Genomic DNA, 15,585 nt, shown 5'->3' on the forward strand with positions numbered 1-15,585 from the left:
GCAGCAATTCACCACATCTCAAACCCTTTCCCTCTCTCTGTCATTGATTATTCTTTCCTTCAATGTCCACATAGCTCTGTGATTTACTTTGGGTACATAGTAGCAATAATTATAGCAACAATTTCTAGCAGTTTCTTGGTGCCAGACACTTCTGTCTTTGTTGCCTCGTTGAATCTTCACCATCAACCCTGAATATGAAACCCATTTTAGAGATTAGGAAACTGAGGCTCAGAGACTGTTTGTAACTGGCTGAGAATCAGGCAGCCCCACTGAGGTGCTTTACCAGTATCCCCTTTATCAGTGGTTCTCAAACCTTGGCACACCACAGGAGAACCTGTCAGAATGCAGATTCTAGGCCCCAGCAGTTCTGGTCCTGTCTGTATGGGCAGAGCCTTGGGAATCGTCATCTTTAGGAGAGAAGCCCAGGTGACTGGGGGTGGGGCTTTCCGGAGCCTGTGTTGCAGGAAGGAAGGCAGGGAGCACGTGATCTTCTCTCGGTCTCCCTCACCTTGACCCTGTCCCAAGGCCAGCTGCTGGCTTCAGGCTGCCTGGTCGCCTTTGAAGGTCCACGGGGGTCTGATGGAGGGTCGGTTGTGCTGAAGCCAGGGTGGGTGTCATCCCGGCTCCAAGCACAGTCCAGCCTGGCTAGAGTCAAATCCAGCAGCTTGACCGGATCCTGCTGACCACAGACAAATCCACAGCTACCCCGTCCACCCACCCCCAAGCCCATCTGCCTCTGTGCCAGCCAGGCTGGCAGACACTCCATCGGGCGGGCCCCGCCTGGCCTGGCCAGGGAGAAACTGGCAGCCACAGGCCCTGGCCTCCCCGATCCCTGTCCCTTGTGCACTGCCCATGGGAGGGGCAGTGGCATTCCACGCCAGCTCTGGCTCCTGCAGTAGCAGAGCTGGGTGCAGACACAGGTTGGAGGCTGGGGACATGGGGGCATTCGTAGGCTTATGACTCCCTTCTCGCTCTCTTCTGCGGACTGAGTTTCTGCTGGAAGAGAAAGGGACCAGTCATAAAAGCCATTGTGATTAAAATGGAATTATTATTTCAGCCTGGAAAAGGAATGATTTACTGATCTGTGTCACAACGTGGATGAACCTTGAAAACATTCTGCAAAGAGAAAGAAGCCAGGTAGACCCCAAAGGCCACGTGCTGTATGATTCTATTTATGCAAAATATTCAGAGTAGGCAAAATCCATAGAGACAGGAAGTAGATCAGTGATTTCCGGGTGCTGGGGAGACGAGGGGATAGGGAATGGCTGACGACGGATGTGGGGTTTCTTTTCGGGGTGGTGGGAATGTTCTGAGTTTCTTTTTGGGGGTGGTGGGAATGTTCTGAGTTTCTTTTTGGGGTGGTGGGAATGTTCTGGCATTAGACTGTGGTAATGGTTCTAGAACTCTGTGAATCTGTTAAAATCCAATCAAGTGTACACTTAAAAGTGGTGAATTTCATGTTATGTATATTGTATCTCAACTTTAGAAATGCTAAAATAGAAACGATGAAATCATCGTGATGCAACGCCTTTCCTCACAGACCTGGAGCGAGGTCCCGAGAGAGAAGCCATGTAAGGCAGATGATGGGTGGGATGAAGGAGAGGTTCCTGTCACCCCCTGCCTGCCTAGCGAGGGTCTGCTCCCTCTGGCACTTACTTAACAAGCTCGAGAGTCACCCATGTGTGAGGCGTGGGCTGGGCACAGAAGGGTCTACGCCCACCCCTGAAAGAGCTCGTCCATGCTAGAAAGACAGAAGGATGGGGTGGTTGTTGAACCTAAGTCAGACCGTGGCTTCTCAGCTCACACAGAATAAAATCCCCAGGCCTCTCCTGGCCTGCTGGGTGCAGGGCCCTGACCCGGTCCACCTCTCTAAGCTCATGTCCTGCCCCATCCCTCTCACATGCACACTGGCCTCCTTGCTGGCCTGCAACAGATCAAACTCACCCTACCTCAGGGCCTTTGCTCGTGTTGGTCACCTGATATCTGTGAGCCTCCGTCTGTCATATCCTTCAGGTCTCTGCTCAAATGCATCTCCTACAGGAAGTCTTCTCTGGCCTCCCCAGCTAAAACAGCCCCTCCCACCCCTCCCATCCCATTTACCATACTATAGTTTTCATCCTAGCCCTTATATCTCCCTCCAAGAGCTATTTCTTGACATGAAAATTTGCTTATTGGCTGTCTCTCCCGTTAGAGTGTGGGCATTCTCTGGGGAGTGTGCACTGCTGAATTTCCAGTGTATGCAACAGTGCTGAGGAGACCGTAGGTGCTCAGTTAATGCTTTTTAATTAAATTTTCTATTGTGGTAGAATATACGTGACATAGAATTTACCATCTGAACCATTTTTAAATGTACAATTCAGTGTCATTAAGTATATTCACATTGCTGTGCACCTGTCACCACCATCCATTTCTGGGACTTTCTCATCATCCCAGACAGAGACTCTGTGCCTGTTAAACAAGAACTCGCCATTCATTAATATTCTTTTGAATGAATAATTGAATGACTAAGTGTATTTCCTGCATGTCGGTCACAAGCTAGGTGATGCGCCAGTAAACCCGACCCCTCGGAGGGTGTGTGTTCCCGTATCTGTCTCACAGAAGGACAGATCGACTCAGAGATGTGAAGGGCTTTGCCCAAGGTCACACAGCTGGTGAGGGTGGGATTCAAACACAGGTCTTTCCCCCTTTCCACACAGTGGCACTTCCAGGGGACCACTGCATGCGAAGGGCATAGCCATGGCAGCTCCAGGCCTCCAGCCCCACCCAGGGCTTCCCCTGCTGCCCCTCCCCCAAGGGTCACCGTGTCGGCCACATGTTCCTGGTGTCCTCGGCTCTGGCAGGCTGACCACCGGTCACAGGCAGGTCTTGGGACCACGCTCGGAGGTTTCAGCATCGCGTTTCACCTGGCGCTCTTGGGGTGGAGGCCGGGATCATGGAATCCTTTTTCCATGGCCTTTAAGACAAATCAATACTGTGCCCAGTTTAAATGTTTATGTAACTCGTGATCCGCCGGCTCTGCTGTTACGGTGTGCTCTTCTTTTTACAAACCAAGCTCAGGGGAGGGGATATTAAGTCCAGGTCTTGCCTGGCGAGGCCCAGCGGGTGTGCAGAGGATTCAGTGTGGCAATAAGGGCGAGTTCCCTGCACAGCGCCTGCTATCGGGCTCGTCCCAGCCTCCTCCCTCATCTGCTTGTGTCCTCTACACAACAGGGAGGAGGGGGAGGCCCAGGGAGGGGAGGTGGCTTGCCCAGGGTCACAGCCACAATGAGGTGGAACAGGGACTGTTTCCAAGGTGTGTGTGGGGGTGGGACCCAGGCTCCTGCCGGAGGCCAGGGCGGCAGAGCCCTGACGGGCAGATCCTGGGGTCCTGGGTGTCCAGGTTATGTGGGTGGGCAGGTGGCAGCTGGCACCCACCCCACACAGACACTCCCCGACACCCCCCAAAAATACTCCCACCAGCCCCTTCACATTTTCCTCCAGCCAAGTGACCAAAGCACAACTCAGGGCCCATCTGCCCTGGCCACACTGTCCCCACTCTCCCCACCCAACCTCTGACCACAGGCCTGGGAGCTGCCCCATCTCCACCAAGTTCAGGCTGCAGGAGGAAACCTCTCACCAGGCCCGCTGGAAGGCAGGGTGGTGATGAAATGTGGGGGTCCTTCAGTGAGAGTGGAATTCAGTAATAAGGTGATCATCACTGCCAGGCGGTACCTGGACCCATGATGAGCCAGGAGGAGATGAGTGCAGAGGGCTGGTGAGCAGGCCAGGTCTGTGACCTCGGTGGCCCTGCGGCTCTCAGGCCCCTCTCATAAAATCCCATCAGGAATATTCCATTCCCTGGCCCAGAATGAGGTCCTTGTCTTTCTGATCCCCCTTGGAGAGCCCAGCGGCCTTCCATCACTCACTCAGTAGTGATGTCCAGTCCCGGCAACAGTCTGACTCTGCCCAGACTTGGCGCTTCCCCTCCCATGCACCCGCTGCCCGGCATGCTCCCTGCTGGAGGGCGACATGGGGAAGGGGCCTGGCTGCAGCCCCTTTCAGGCAGGTCTTGTTGGCTGGGAAGGGAGCCTGGGGATGGGCCGCCTTCTACCTGCCGGTGGCTGTGCCCACTCTGGGTGCGCTTGGCAGGTGATTACAGCTGCTCACAGCTGTCAGGAGTCCTTCACAGGGCAGTCTGGAAGTTTCCTGTAGAGCCGTCTCCTGCAGAGTCCTTACCTAGGGAGCCCCCGCTGTATGTCCTGTGGCCAGTAGCGTCCTGTGGCTTTGCTCAATCCCCCAGGCACAGTGTGTGCACCCCCAGCCTCCCTCTGCTGTGTTCTCCACGCCCCTCTGGGCAGCCAGCACTCAAGACCTAAGGTGGTCCTAAGCCAGCTCTCCCCTGTCCCCTGGAAGTACGTGGAGGTAAAAGCTGCATCCCTGGCAGAATCAGACCCCAAACTCCAGACCCTTTTGCTGTGAGTCTCAGGCTAGGGTCTCCCACCTGCAGGAATCATTGTGGGCCTTTTGAGGGTCTCTTTCACAGAGGTGGGTGGGGCCTCTGCACAGCACCTGCTTCCTCCTTCACTAACTCCTCAGCCCCCCATCTCTGACCCCATAAACGGTGAGAGGAGAACCAGGCCTGGGGGGCAAGTTCAAGGACTCAGGAGGCAGCCTGCTGGAATCCAGTCTTTCCCCTGCCCTGACTAGCTGGGCAGCTGTTGGCAAGTTGTCTTCTCTGTACCTCAGTTTCTTCATCTGTACAATGGGGATGACAACAGCACACAACAACTTCTTGGAGTTGTTAAAAAGATTCAGTAATAGGTGTAAAGTACTAAAGCTAGGGCCTGGCTCCCAGGAAGTGCCCAGAAGGTGTACTGTTATAACCACAGGTGCCACGCCACCCCGCTGAACCTGGACTCTGTGAGGAGGGGGCTCCCCATCTCCTTATCCCAGTGTCAGCCTGCTGCTGGGTAAATTCGCTCGCCAAGCCCATGCCAGGCGCTGATGGCTGTAGGAGCCCCTTCGTCTCCCTGACATTTCCCTTCAGCAGCAGGCGGACCCCTCCTTCCTCGCCCACCTCCATCCTTAGCAGCCCTGATACCTCTGACAATGCTAATTAAATGCAACAACCTCATCAGAAGGCTCAAGCTGGGCTTGCCTAAGGCCCCCTCTCTGCCCTGAGCCCTGATGGATCATTAATGGTGTCAGCAGCACTTATGGTGATGGACGAGGGGAGCAAGTCCCCCGACGTGCAGGGGAGGAAGTCCCTGACGAGCATCTTCATCTCCTGTCTGCAGGCCTCGGCCAGAGTTTCCAGGGAACGTCCCAGTCCACAGAATCGTTTGAATTTCACATTTACCCTAGGAGAACCATGGCCAGGCAGGGATGACAATTCCCATTGTATCCATGAGGCAGTCAGGGCTCAGAGAGGGCGAGAGATTTGGGTGAGAGCACACAGCTGGTAAGTATTGGGGCTGGGACTGGATTACCATGGCCTTGATGAAAGCTGCAGGGGGCATCTGTAAGATCCAAGGGTGAAGTCTCCCCCAGCTGGCACGTGGAGAAGAAAGCCAGCAAGTGCCACCAGCTTGGGGGTAGCCCAGTTCTCGGGGGCTGGAGCCTGCACACACTCGTTTCAGCTCTGTGTCAGTTTCCTAGGGAAGCTGTGACAAAGTGCTACAAACCGCGTGGCTTAAAACAACCGAAATTTGTTCTCTCATGGTTCTGGAGGCCAGAAGTCTGCAATCACAATGCTGGCAGGGCTGGGCTCCCTGTGACGGCTCCAGGGAAGACTCTGTTCCAGGCCTTCCCACCGGCTTCTAGTGGTGGCCGGCAATCCTTGGCATTTCTGGGCATTTCCAGGCATTGGGAGGCCCTGCTTGGCCTCCCAAAGTGCTGGGATTACAGGTGTGAGCCACCGTGCCTGACCTGCCCTTCATTCTTGATGCGTCCCTTCAGCCTTTGCCTCTGTCTTCCCATGGCCTCCTCCCTGTATCTGTGTGTGCTGTGTCTTCACATGGCCTTCTTATCAGGATACCAATCCTTAGATCTAGGGCCCACCATAATCCAGTATGACCGCACCTTAACTTGATCATCTGCAAAGACTCTATTTCCAAATAAGTTCACATTCATAGGTACCGGGGTTAGGATTTTAACATCTTTTTGCGGGACACAGTTCAACCCACAATACCATCTTTGCCCATCTCTGGCTGTGGCGTGCAGGGACCTGTTACTGGGCGGGTCACTAGGGATACCACCTCTCACCTCTCTGGGCACCCATTGGTAGGCCTGTGCTGTGCCCAGCACCACGGGGCTGGCTGAGGCCTCCTTGTCTGGTGGCCCCTGTGTGCCTCTCCATTTGGGGGTTGCCCTAGAGCTGCCCAGGAAGGGAGGAGGCACCTCAAGGGGGGAAGGACAGCATGGGCTTCTCGTCACCACACAGAGTGACTTGGAACACTGCACCCAGTGGCTTATCTGGGGCCCTGAGCTCGAGGCTGCAACCAGTGGCAGCTCCAGGCCCTGCAGTGTGGGGACAGGGAGAGCCAAAAAGAGCACATGGCAAAGGCCCTGCCACTTAGGGGACTTTGGGAAAGTTTGACCAAGTTTCCTTGTCTGTAAGTAGAGAATGATAATTGGTCGATGGGATTGTTCTGAGATGAAAGTGCTGGTCCTTGGGAAAGCTTCAGCTTTATTTTGCCCTTCATTCTTTTTTTTTTTTTTTTAAGATGGAGTTTCACTGTTGTCGCCCAGGCTGGAGTGCAATGGTGCAATCTTGGCTCATTGCAACTCCGCCACCTCTCAGGTTTAAGCAATTCTCCTGCCTCAGCCTCCCAGGTAGCTGGGATTACAGGCGCCCACCACCATGCCTGGCTAACTTTTTTGTATTTTTAGCAGAGACAGGGTTTCATCATGTTGGCTAGGCTGGTCTCGAACTCCTGGCCTCAGGTGATCTGCCCGGCTCAGACTCCGAAAGTGCTGGGATTACAGGTGTGAGCCACTGTGCCTGGCCTGCCCTTCATTCTTGATGAATATTTCGACTGAATTCAGAATTCTGGGTTTCTAAGTTTTAAAATTTTCTTACGGCACATTGAAAGAGTCTTCTGTGTGCCATTATTTCTGCTGACAAGTCAGCAGTCTCTGAGTCCTGGTGTCTCTGAATGTAGTATGTTGTTTTTATTCTAGCTGCTTTAACATTTTCTCATTATTTCAGTTTCCAGTAGTTTGCAGTTTGACCAGGACGTACCTGGGTGTAATTTTCCTTGTATTTATCCTGCTTAGAGTTAACTAAGCTTCTTAAATTTGTAAATTGATGTCTTTACCAAATTGAGGAATTTTTCGGTCATTATTTCTTTATGTGTTCTTTTTAGTGGATCTTCTCTCTCCCCTCCCTCTACAACTCCAATCACGTGTGTTGAACCTTTTGATATTATGCAACAGGTCTTTGAGGATCTTTTTTCTTTTTAAAATTTTTTTTTCTCTCTACAGATTGGGTAATTTCTATTGAAATCGTCTTCAAGTTCACTAACTCTTCTATTTTCTCAGACTTTCTATTAAGCAATTTCTGTTAAGCTGTGATTTTTTCTGTCTCAGACATGGTATTTTTAAGTTATAGAATTTTCATTTAGTTCTTTTTTAAATTGTTTATATTTCTCTGCTGAGATTTATTTTCTTTTCATTAAGTATGAGCCAATTTTCTTTACGTCTTTTAACACAGTTATCATAGCGACTTTAAAAATTTCTGTTATTTGCTAATTGCAGTGGCCAGCACATTTCAGGTGAGTTTCCACTGACTATCTTTTATATTAAGTATGGCTGTTTTTCCTATTTCTTTGTATATCTTCATATAATTTTGGGTGATATCCTAGGTGTTGTGAATGATAGCATAAGAGCGACTCTAGATTTTTGTTACTTCTCCCCAAAGAGCATTTTTGTTTTGCTTTGTATTTGCAAGCAGTTAACTTGGCTGAAAGCAACTGTAAACCGTCTGCAGTCATGAGTGGTGGGCAGTGGCAGGAGCCTCTGTTCACTTCTTTTAGCCCTGGCTGGGCTGCAGCTGCTGGAAGTCTGTCCTGTGTGTGTGTGATTTGGGATCAGCCCAAGACGTGGGCAGAGTTTATTTGCCCCCTTTGGGGATCCGTCTTGGTGACTCTCTTCATTCCAGGATTTACTCCCGCACTTTTCCAGCTGCTGCGAGTATCTCAGACTCCGTTTGCTGCTCTATCAAGCCAGTGAGACTCTGGCTTTCCGTCTGAGTTCTGGCAGCTGGGACTTGTCCTCAGGCTGAAAGCCATGAGACCAGGAAAGCCAACGCCGGCTGTTCCTCCCAATTACTGACCACCTGCAGCGTCCGCTGCGGCCTCGCCCTCCGATGCCTTCGGAGTGTCATTTTGTTGTTGTTTTGTCAAGGGTTTATAGTTATAGTTATTTGTGAGAGAGTTGCCGCACTAGGAGCTACTAGGCTATTACCAGAAGCATTTAGAGCAGGGCCTGGCGGACAGTAAGCACTTAAGAAATGTGAGTTAATGTGGTCAACCACGGTGTAGCGCTGTTTCCTCTGGTCGAGGCTAGAGACAACGTGGACACAGACAGCACCATGCAGGAAGTGTCAGTACCCTGTGAAGGGCACACAGTGGCCTTAAGACTGCAGTTGTAGGCCAGGCACGATGGCTCCCACCTGTAATCCCAGCACTTCGGGAGGTTGAGGTGGACAGATCACTTGAGGTCGGGAGTTTACCAGCCTGACCAATATGGTGAAACCCCATCTCTACTAAAAATACAAAAATTAGCCAGGTGTGGTGGCAAGTGCCTGTAATCCCAACTACTTGGGAGGCTGAGGCACAAGAATCACTTGAACCTAGGAGCTACAGGTTGTAGTGGGCCAAGATTGCGCCACTGCACTCCAGCCTGGGTGACAAAGTGAGACTCTGTCTCAAAAAAATAAATAAATAAAATAAAAGACTGCAGTTGTAGGAGAGACCACTTAACTGGGGGAGGCGGGAAAGGGGACTATCCAGGAAGGCTTCCTGGAGGAGGTGGTATTGGAGCCGGAAATGTCAGATAATCCGAGATGAGAAGATGGACTTTCTTCACAGAGGTGGCTGCCAAAACAACCAATTTTATGGCCTTACTGATGAGAATTTCTGGCATTCAAGAGAGGCAACTGTTCCTAAGGCAAATCCTGAAGACATTTACCTATAAAAATGAGTAGACGTTAAACATCCACTAGCTCCTTCATTGGCCAGAGGAAGCAGTGCTCGGGCAAGAGGGGATCTGAGGTCTGGTGCTGGTTCTGTAGATGTTTGCAGGGAGCGACTGGCGGGACTGGTAGGCGGGACCATCCACAGTGAGGTTGGGCCCCCAGATCCATCGCCACATTGCGGAGCTTGTGGCTGTTAATTCTGTGGCAGCCAGGAGCACAGGTGACCGGGAGCTTTAGTTTCCGTCCAGTACATTTTGGTGATTCATTATTCCTGGAGTCCTCTTCTTCTCTTCCTCCCTCTCACCTCCTTGTCTCACTTGAACCTCTAATCCTGGGAAGGCTCCACCATAAGCACACCACAGATAATGAAACCAAGGCTCAGAGAAGTTGTGTGGCTTACCCAAGACCACACAGCTGAGGCACTGGAGCCAAGACTCCAACCAGCACTTCTGTCTGCAAAGAGCTCATGGCGTCGTCTCTCGTGGAGGGAGCCTCCATCTCCTCTGCTGCCAAATGGAAATCACAGTAGTGTCTCCCGCAGGGGCTGGCGTGAGGTTAAAGGAGGTAGCAGATATGAAAATGACATATAAACTGTAAATTGCCCACAGACATCAGTGTGTGTTGCCTGGTAACCACCCAGCATTTGTGGACTGTATCTGCTTGGGATAGCAATAGTTATATTGGCATTTTAATTTAATAGCATTGTTATGTTCTCATCATAAAAATAATATACACTATGTGTATGCCCACCCTCATCAAATTATATACATTCAGTATGTGCAGTGTTTTATACATTGATTGTACCTCAATACAGCTATGAAAAAATGATGTAACTTCATTATAGAAAATCTAGAAAATATGGACAAGTTGAAAGAGGAGAAATATTATTTTGTTCCAGCTACCTCTGTTCACATTTTGGAGAATTCTCTTCCAGCTTTTTTCCCCACTGCCCAGTTTCTTTGCTTATTTCACATGGCTATGATCACTGATGTAGATCATTACAAGCATTTTATACCCAATTTTATATCCCGTTCCTTCACCCTCAGGGGGTTTTAATATGAAATAGCAAGAACCAGCGCCCCGTCAGGGGCCCTAGCACAGCTGGGCTATGTGGTTCTGGCTTCCGCCCAGACGTATCTGGGCGTCCCTGGGCCAGGGCAGGCTGCCCCACAGAGGGACAATGTCAGTACAGCTGGGACCTGACCCTGTTCTGACTCCATGCCCGGTGGGCGTCTCTGTGTTCCCACAGAGCTGCTTTTCTTGTCTTGTCTTTTTAAGTTTAATGACATGTGCATCTGTCTTGATGGATGGATGGATACGTCCAGCCTGTCATCCCACTTCTAACCACCCTCTCTTACTCTTTTCTATTGCCTCAAAGCTGGCATTGACTTATGGCTCAGAAGGCCAGTGCAGGCCAGGAGCTGTCCTAAAAGGCCCGGACTGGAAAAAGAAAAGGCATTTCTTGGATAGATATCTCTGGCGTGGCTGCTGCGTACAGGCACCATTTGAAGCCATGAATTAAGCCTGAGACTCCTGCCCTCGTGGAGTTTACGTTCTGGCCAGGAAGACAGCCAACAGATGATAAAAGCCTTTACAGAAAGAAAAACATCAGATTAGGTTGGGGCAGGGATGATCAGGGTGTCCTGGATGAGGGCGCTGGGGTGCAGACAGCAATTTCAGCAAGGTAGTCCAAGCTGTGCTCACAGGGAAGGCAGCAGTCGGGCGGAATTGGAAGAATAGGAAGGAGCTGTACTGGTGCCCACGGGAAAACCACTGCAGGCCGAGAGAGCAGGTCTTGGGACAGAAGGTGGCCAGGACTTTTGGGAAAGGGCAAAGAGCCTGGCATTTGGAGGGGAATAAGCAGGTGGAAAGCAGTAGATGAGGCTGGGGAAGGGGAGGAGGTACCTTTTGCTGAGTTAAAAACACAAGACCCCGTGCATAGAACAGTAAACGTTTTCATCATCTTGCCTCTGCGATTCTGTGGTCTGGGCTTGGCTGGGCTTGCCCTGCTCTGTGGGCCAGCGGGGCCCTGCTGGAGGCTGGGCTTGGCCGGGGGTAGGGGAGTTATGCTGCACCCACTCTTCCTCCTCCCCCTCAGGGACCAGTGGGCCAGCCTGCGCAGGTCCTGCTCCTGGCACCGCCAGAGGCACGGATGGCAACCCCCAGTAGATAAGCTCCTTTGCATCTCTGCTTGCGGCTTGTCGAATTGCCATTCTGCAGGCCAAAGCAAAACACAGGGACAAGCCCAGAATCAAGGTGGCGGGCAGAGAATAGGTTACCTGGCCCACGGTGGGAGGGGTGAAGGTTTGGCTCCGGATGCCGCCCACCTGGGCTGAGAGGGGTGGGGGCTGCTTTTAGAACACTCTGTGCTTTTCTCTGAGTATACAATGGGAGCTGCTGGAGGGTTTTGAGCAGGGGAGTGCCAGGATCAGTCCTGGGTGTTACCAGTCTCTCTCCTGCCAGTCTGTTGAGGCTACGTCATAGCCAGGCCAAGGAGAAAGAGCTGTGGCAGTCATCCAGTGAGAGGTGGGAGAGCGGCTGGCATCCCGATACGCTGTGAAGGCTGAGCGGGCAGGATGGGATGTGGGGTGTGTGTGTGTGTGTGTGTGTGTGAGAGAGAGAGAGAGAGAGAGAGAACGAGCAACTCCAAGGCTTGGGCCTGAGCAAGTGAACGATAGAGCTGTCATCACCTGAGACTGGGGAAGCTGCAGAGGATGAGGTTGAGGAGGAATCGGAATTCAGTTATGGCGACCAATGAGGGTTTTGAATAGAGGGATACAGGGATGCACTGGCTCAGGAGTTCGGCCATCACGTTGGCTGCCAGAGGGAGAACAGAGGCTGGGACAGGGAACCCCACGGAGCGTCCTTTCTGTGGCTACAGGGAGCAATGGTCAGATCTGTGGCTTGTTTGAAAGTAGATCCATTTTGCTAAAGGTGGTATCAGAGATTTTGGAGCCTACAGAATCCAGGCCAAGAGAGCAAAGAACGACAGACATCCCATTCATAGCAGCGAGCCATCCCGGGCTCCTACTAGCTGTTGCTGCTTGGGCCTATGGGGATGGTATTCTAGAACTTTCCATCTTCCAAGACATACTGGAAATGTGGATTTTTATAGGAAATCTTCTACTTTTCAAATATTAAGAATGACTTCAAATTAAAAGTAATAATCACTTTGGGGCTGCAGTAAAACTTGTTGGTGGAGAAGGCCTCAGGCTTCAGGCTGGTGAGCCGTCCTCCAGCGGGGTTCCTCTTCCAGGCCAGGGCCCCATCCTCCCCTGCTCTCCTCACTCCCAGGGCTGGCCACCCAGAATGTGCAGGCCACTCATCTCTGTGACTCATAGAGCTTGAGAATGTTGGTGACGGAAGGGGTATTCCCCTAGTTCCCACGTGCAAAAAGTGGGGCTTGGAGATGGGGTGCCTTTTTTCTCCAAATACTTGCCCATCCAGGAAGGCCAGCCCTGGGCATTGAAGACTCCAGGTATGGGGGTGACTCCATAAGGAAAGGTTCCTGAGCGACCTGAAGAAACATGGTTGGGATGAAGTGCAGGGAGGGTCAGGGCAGGCAGGGCTGAGCTCCGCTTCTGTGAGCAGAGATTAGAGAGCAATCCCAGAGGCCTGCCTGGAGGTGGGGCCACAGAGCAGGAGTCTGAAGGAGAGGGGGTAATTCACCTCTATCCTACTGTGTGGGAAGCCCTGAGTGGGCCCCTAGCAGAGGGTTGCCTTGCTGATCTATGGAGATATTGGGAATGACCAAGGTTGACCCAGGTTGCTGGAGCATGGGGGCTTGGGTGGCAGGGGTTGGGGTGGGAGATTCAAGACAGGAGGACGAGGCCACATCCAGGTGGCTTCAGATACCACCGTGAGTCCCATAGAGTGTCCAGTTACTATAATGTCTGCCAGCCACTGTCGCCCCAGGCCTGTGCCAAGTCCCCAGATCTCTGTCCTGCAGCCAGTGCAGAGGGAAGAGGAGGGCAGGAGCGGACAGGTTAGTGGCCCCTCGCCGATGCTCCTGACCCCTCAGGCTCCCTGCTGCCTCCTGCCCAGGGCTGTGGGGCCTCTGGGAGCGGGGAGCTTGCCATTGCTGTGGCACTGTTGAGCGCCCGGGAGAGGCGGGTTCTGACAGCTACCCCTTCCCGTCTTGCTGTTCCCCTCCCAGCTGACATCATCTCTACCGTTGAGTTCAACCACACGGGAGAGCTGCTGGCCACAGGTGACAAGGGCGGCCGGGTCGTCATCTTCCAGCGGGAACCAGAGGTGCGAAGCCCTGGGTCTGGTGGGAGTTGGGAGGGGTGGGGAGCAGAGTCAGGTGGGAGGCGGGCATGGTGGGAGGGGGTAAGGATAAGGGGGATAAGAGGTGATGTGGTGAGAGGTGGTAGGGGACTATACTCCAACCCACAAGAGGGCTTTTAACTGACAGGAGGTGTGGGGCATCCTGCCTGGATCGCATCTCCCAGGGGCATGGATTCCAGGGGTGGGAATGGGATGCTCTGGAATGCCGAGGTGGGAGTGGCGGGCGGTGGCGGGGGGAGTGCACCGGGTGGGCTGGCAAAGCCAGGTTCTGAGCCCCCTGCCCTCAGCCGATGTTTGTGGAGAGCTCCCTGCATCCCACGCTCTGTCCTAGACCCTGGATGAATGGTCAGGACATGGCACAGGTAGCTGCTGCCCCAGCTTGTGCCTTCAGTGAAACCTTCCTCTGCCTGGGTGACCTGCATTGTCCTGGCCAGACTGGGGAGCGGGAGGACTCCACACTTGCCCAGCTGTCACAGCCCTCAGGCTGAGCTAGGTGGTTTTTGCTCGGGCCTGGGCCCTTGTCCTCACCCCTGTCCTCACCCCCACCCCCGGGGGCTTGTTGTCCGGCAGAACTCTGGGTAAGACAGCAGTGGCCTGGGCAACCTGCCCAGGACCACGTTTCTGGAACACTGAAAGAGCTTCGGGACAAAAGCCCATTTACTGAGAACACTTGCTAAGTATTCTGGAGTTGCTTCTCGTTTACTCTGCACTGCTCACCTCCGAGGGTCAGATCCACACCCCTGTGACAGATGCGGAAACTCAGAGAAGCCACCCAGCTAGTGAACAGCAGACCAGGGATGGAAGCCCGGCTGCCCGACGCCAGGACAGTGGCCAGCAACGTCACACACCACCCGGCCTCAGAGAGGGGCGTCTCCCCCAGCAAATATGGACTGTGCCTGGAATTAGATGCAGAAGACATCCAGGAAACCAAGGAGGAGGGAGGAGGGGATGGAGCAGGAGAGGCAGGGGAGGGGAGGGGAGGAGGAGAAGAAAAGGTGGAGAAGGGGAGGTAGGAGGGAGGGGAGGAACCCGGGGCGAAAAGAGGACCTGTGGAATCATCTTTCCCCCCATTCACTCCTGAGCATGGCCCACGAGCTGAGGCTCCTTGAGTGTGACTTCATCTTGATGGCTCACATAACCCTCCTCACGGTGACCCTATGGGTGTAGTGCAGTGCGGCTACTCCCCTCATTTTACAGATGAGGAGCCCAGAGTGCAGAGGGTTAAAATAGTTTACAAGGGGCACATCCTAGCTGCAGATCAGTTCCTCAAACACAGCACTCGGCCAGCACCTGTGGGCTTCACCAGATGCACCAGATGTCCCACCAGGAACTGCTAAGCTCAGCCTTCTTTTTGCCAAGCTGCAGAAAGAGATTAGATTGGTTGATGCAATTTTCTTCATTTTGAATTTTTCTCCTTTAGTGTTTTCTTCCTTCTGGTCCCACTGACCTTTGTCATAGTGAGTGCTCATGGGAAGTGAAGTGAATTAGAGGCAAAAATATTGGAGAACTTTGAAGCTTTTCAAAAGCAAGACAGGGATAGAAATACAAAAATGGATACTTAAAAAAATCACCAGGAAATCATGAAATTGTTCTGGGCTGAATGTCTCCATTTGTCCCTGGTTGGGGTTTCGTGTTGTCGTATGAACCTGAACTCTCTCCTGCGAACGTGGTCCCTGGCGCACACAGTGGACTCACCACCTGACTATTTTGGGAGCTCCACGGTGAAGGGGTCTTTACTAGAAGGAGCTCTGCTGCCTAAACCAGGCCGAGCCCTGCTGAGGAAAGCCAGGGACAGATTCTAACCCAGGTCTGACTTTGCCAGACATTCTGTCCCAATGTTAAAGTCTGCTCCCAAATTCATTTATTCCTCAAGTCAGGCCTGAGTTGGACACGTGGAATCCAGGAGCAGGTCAGGGCCCAAGACACCAGGGTGGCCAGAGCCTCAGCCTTGGCGTCAGGCAGGCCTCAGCAGAGGGGTGCTGGCTGGAGAGTGACCTCACGGCTCTGGGAAGTCACGTTCCCTCTGAGTCTCTGTTTGCTGGTCTGTGAAATGGGGAGAGTTGTGGTGCTCAAGCAGAGGAGGCCTGGAGGGTAGAATGCGATGGTGGGGGGAGGAC

General features: G+C 52.7%; 1 protein-coding gene across 4 annotated transcripts in view; it reads left to right on the top strand.

Annotated features, from left to right (window-relative positions):
- The window catches only part of PPP2R2C (protein phosphatase 2 regulatory subunit Bgamma), a 242,700-nt gene that overhangs the window by 170,551 nt on the left and 56,564 nt on the right, over positions 1–15,585 (top strand). For all 4 annotated transcript variants that reach the window (XM_055245412.1, XM_055245414.2, XM_055245415.1 and 1 more), the window contains one exon: positions 13,335–13,432. In XM_055245412.1, the coding sequence (XP_055101387.1) occupies positions 13,335–13,432 (98 nt within the window). The remainder of the gene's footprint in view (positions 1–13,334; positions 13,433–15,585) is intronic.

This window comes from Symphalangus syndactylus, chromosome 16 (genome assembly GCF_028878055.3).
Source record: "Symphalangus syndactylus isolate Jambi chromosome 16, NHGRI_mSymSyn1-v2.1_pri, whole genome shotgun sequence".
NCBI lineage: Eukaryota > Metazoa > Chordata > Mammalia > Primates > Hylobatidae > Symphalangus > Symphalangus syndactylus.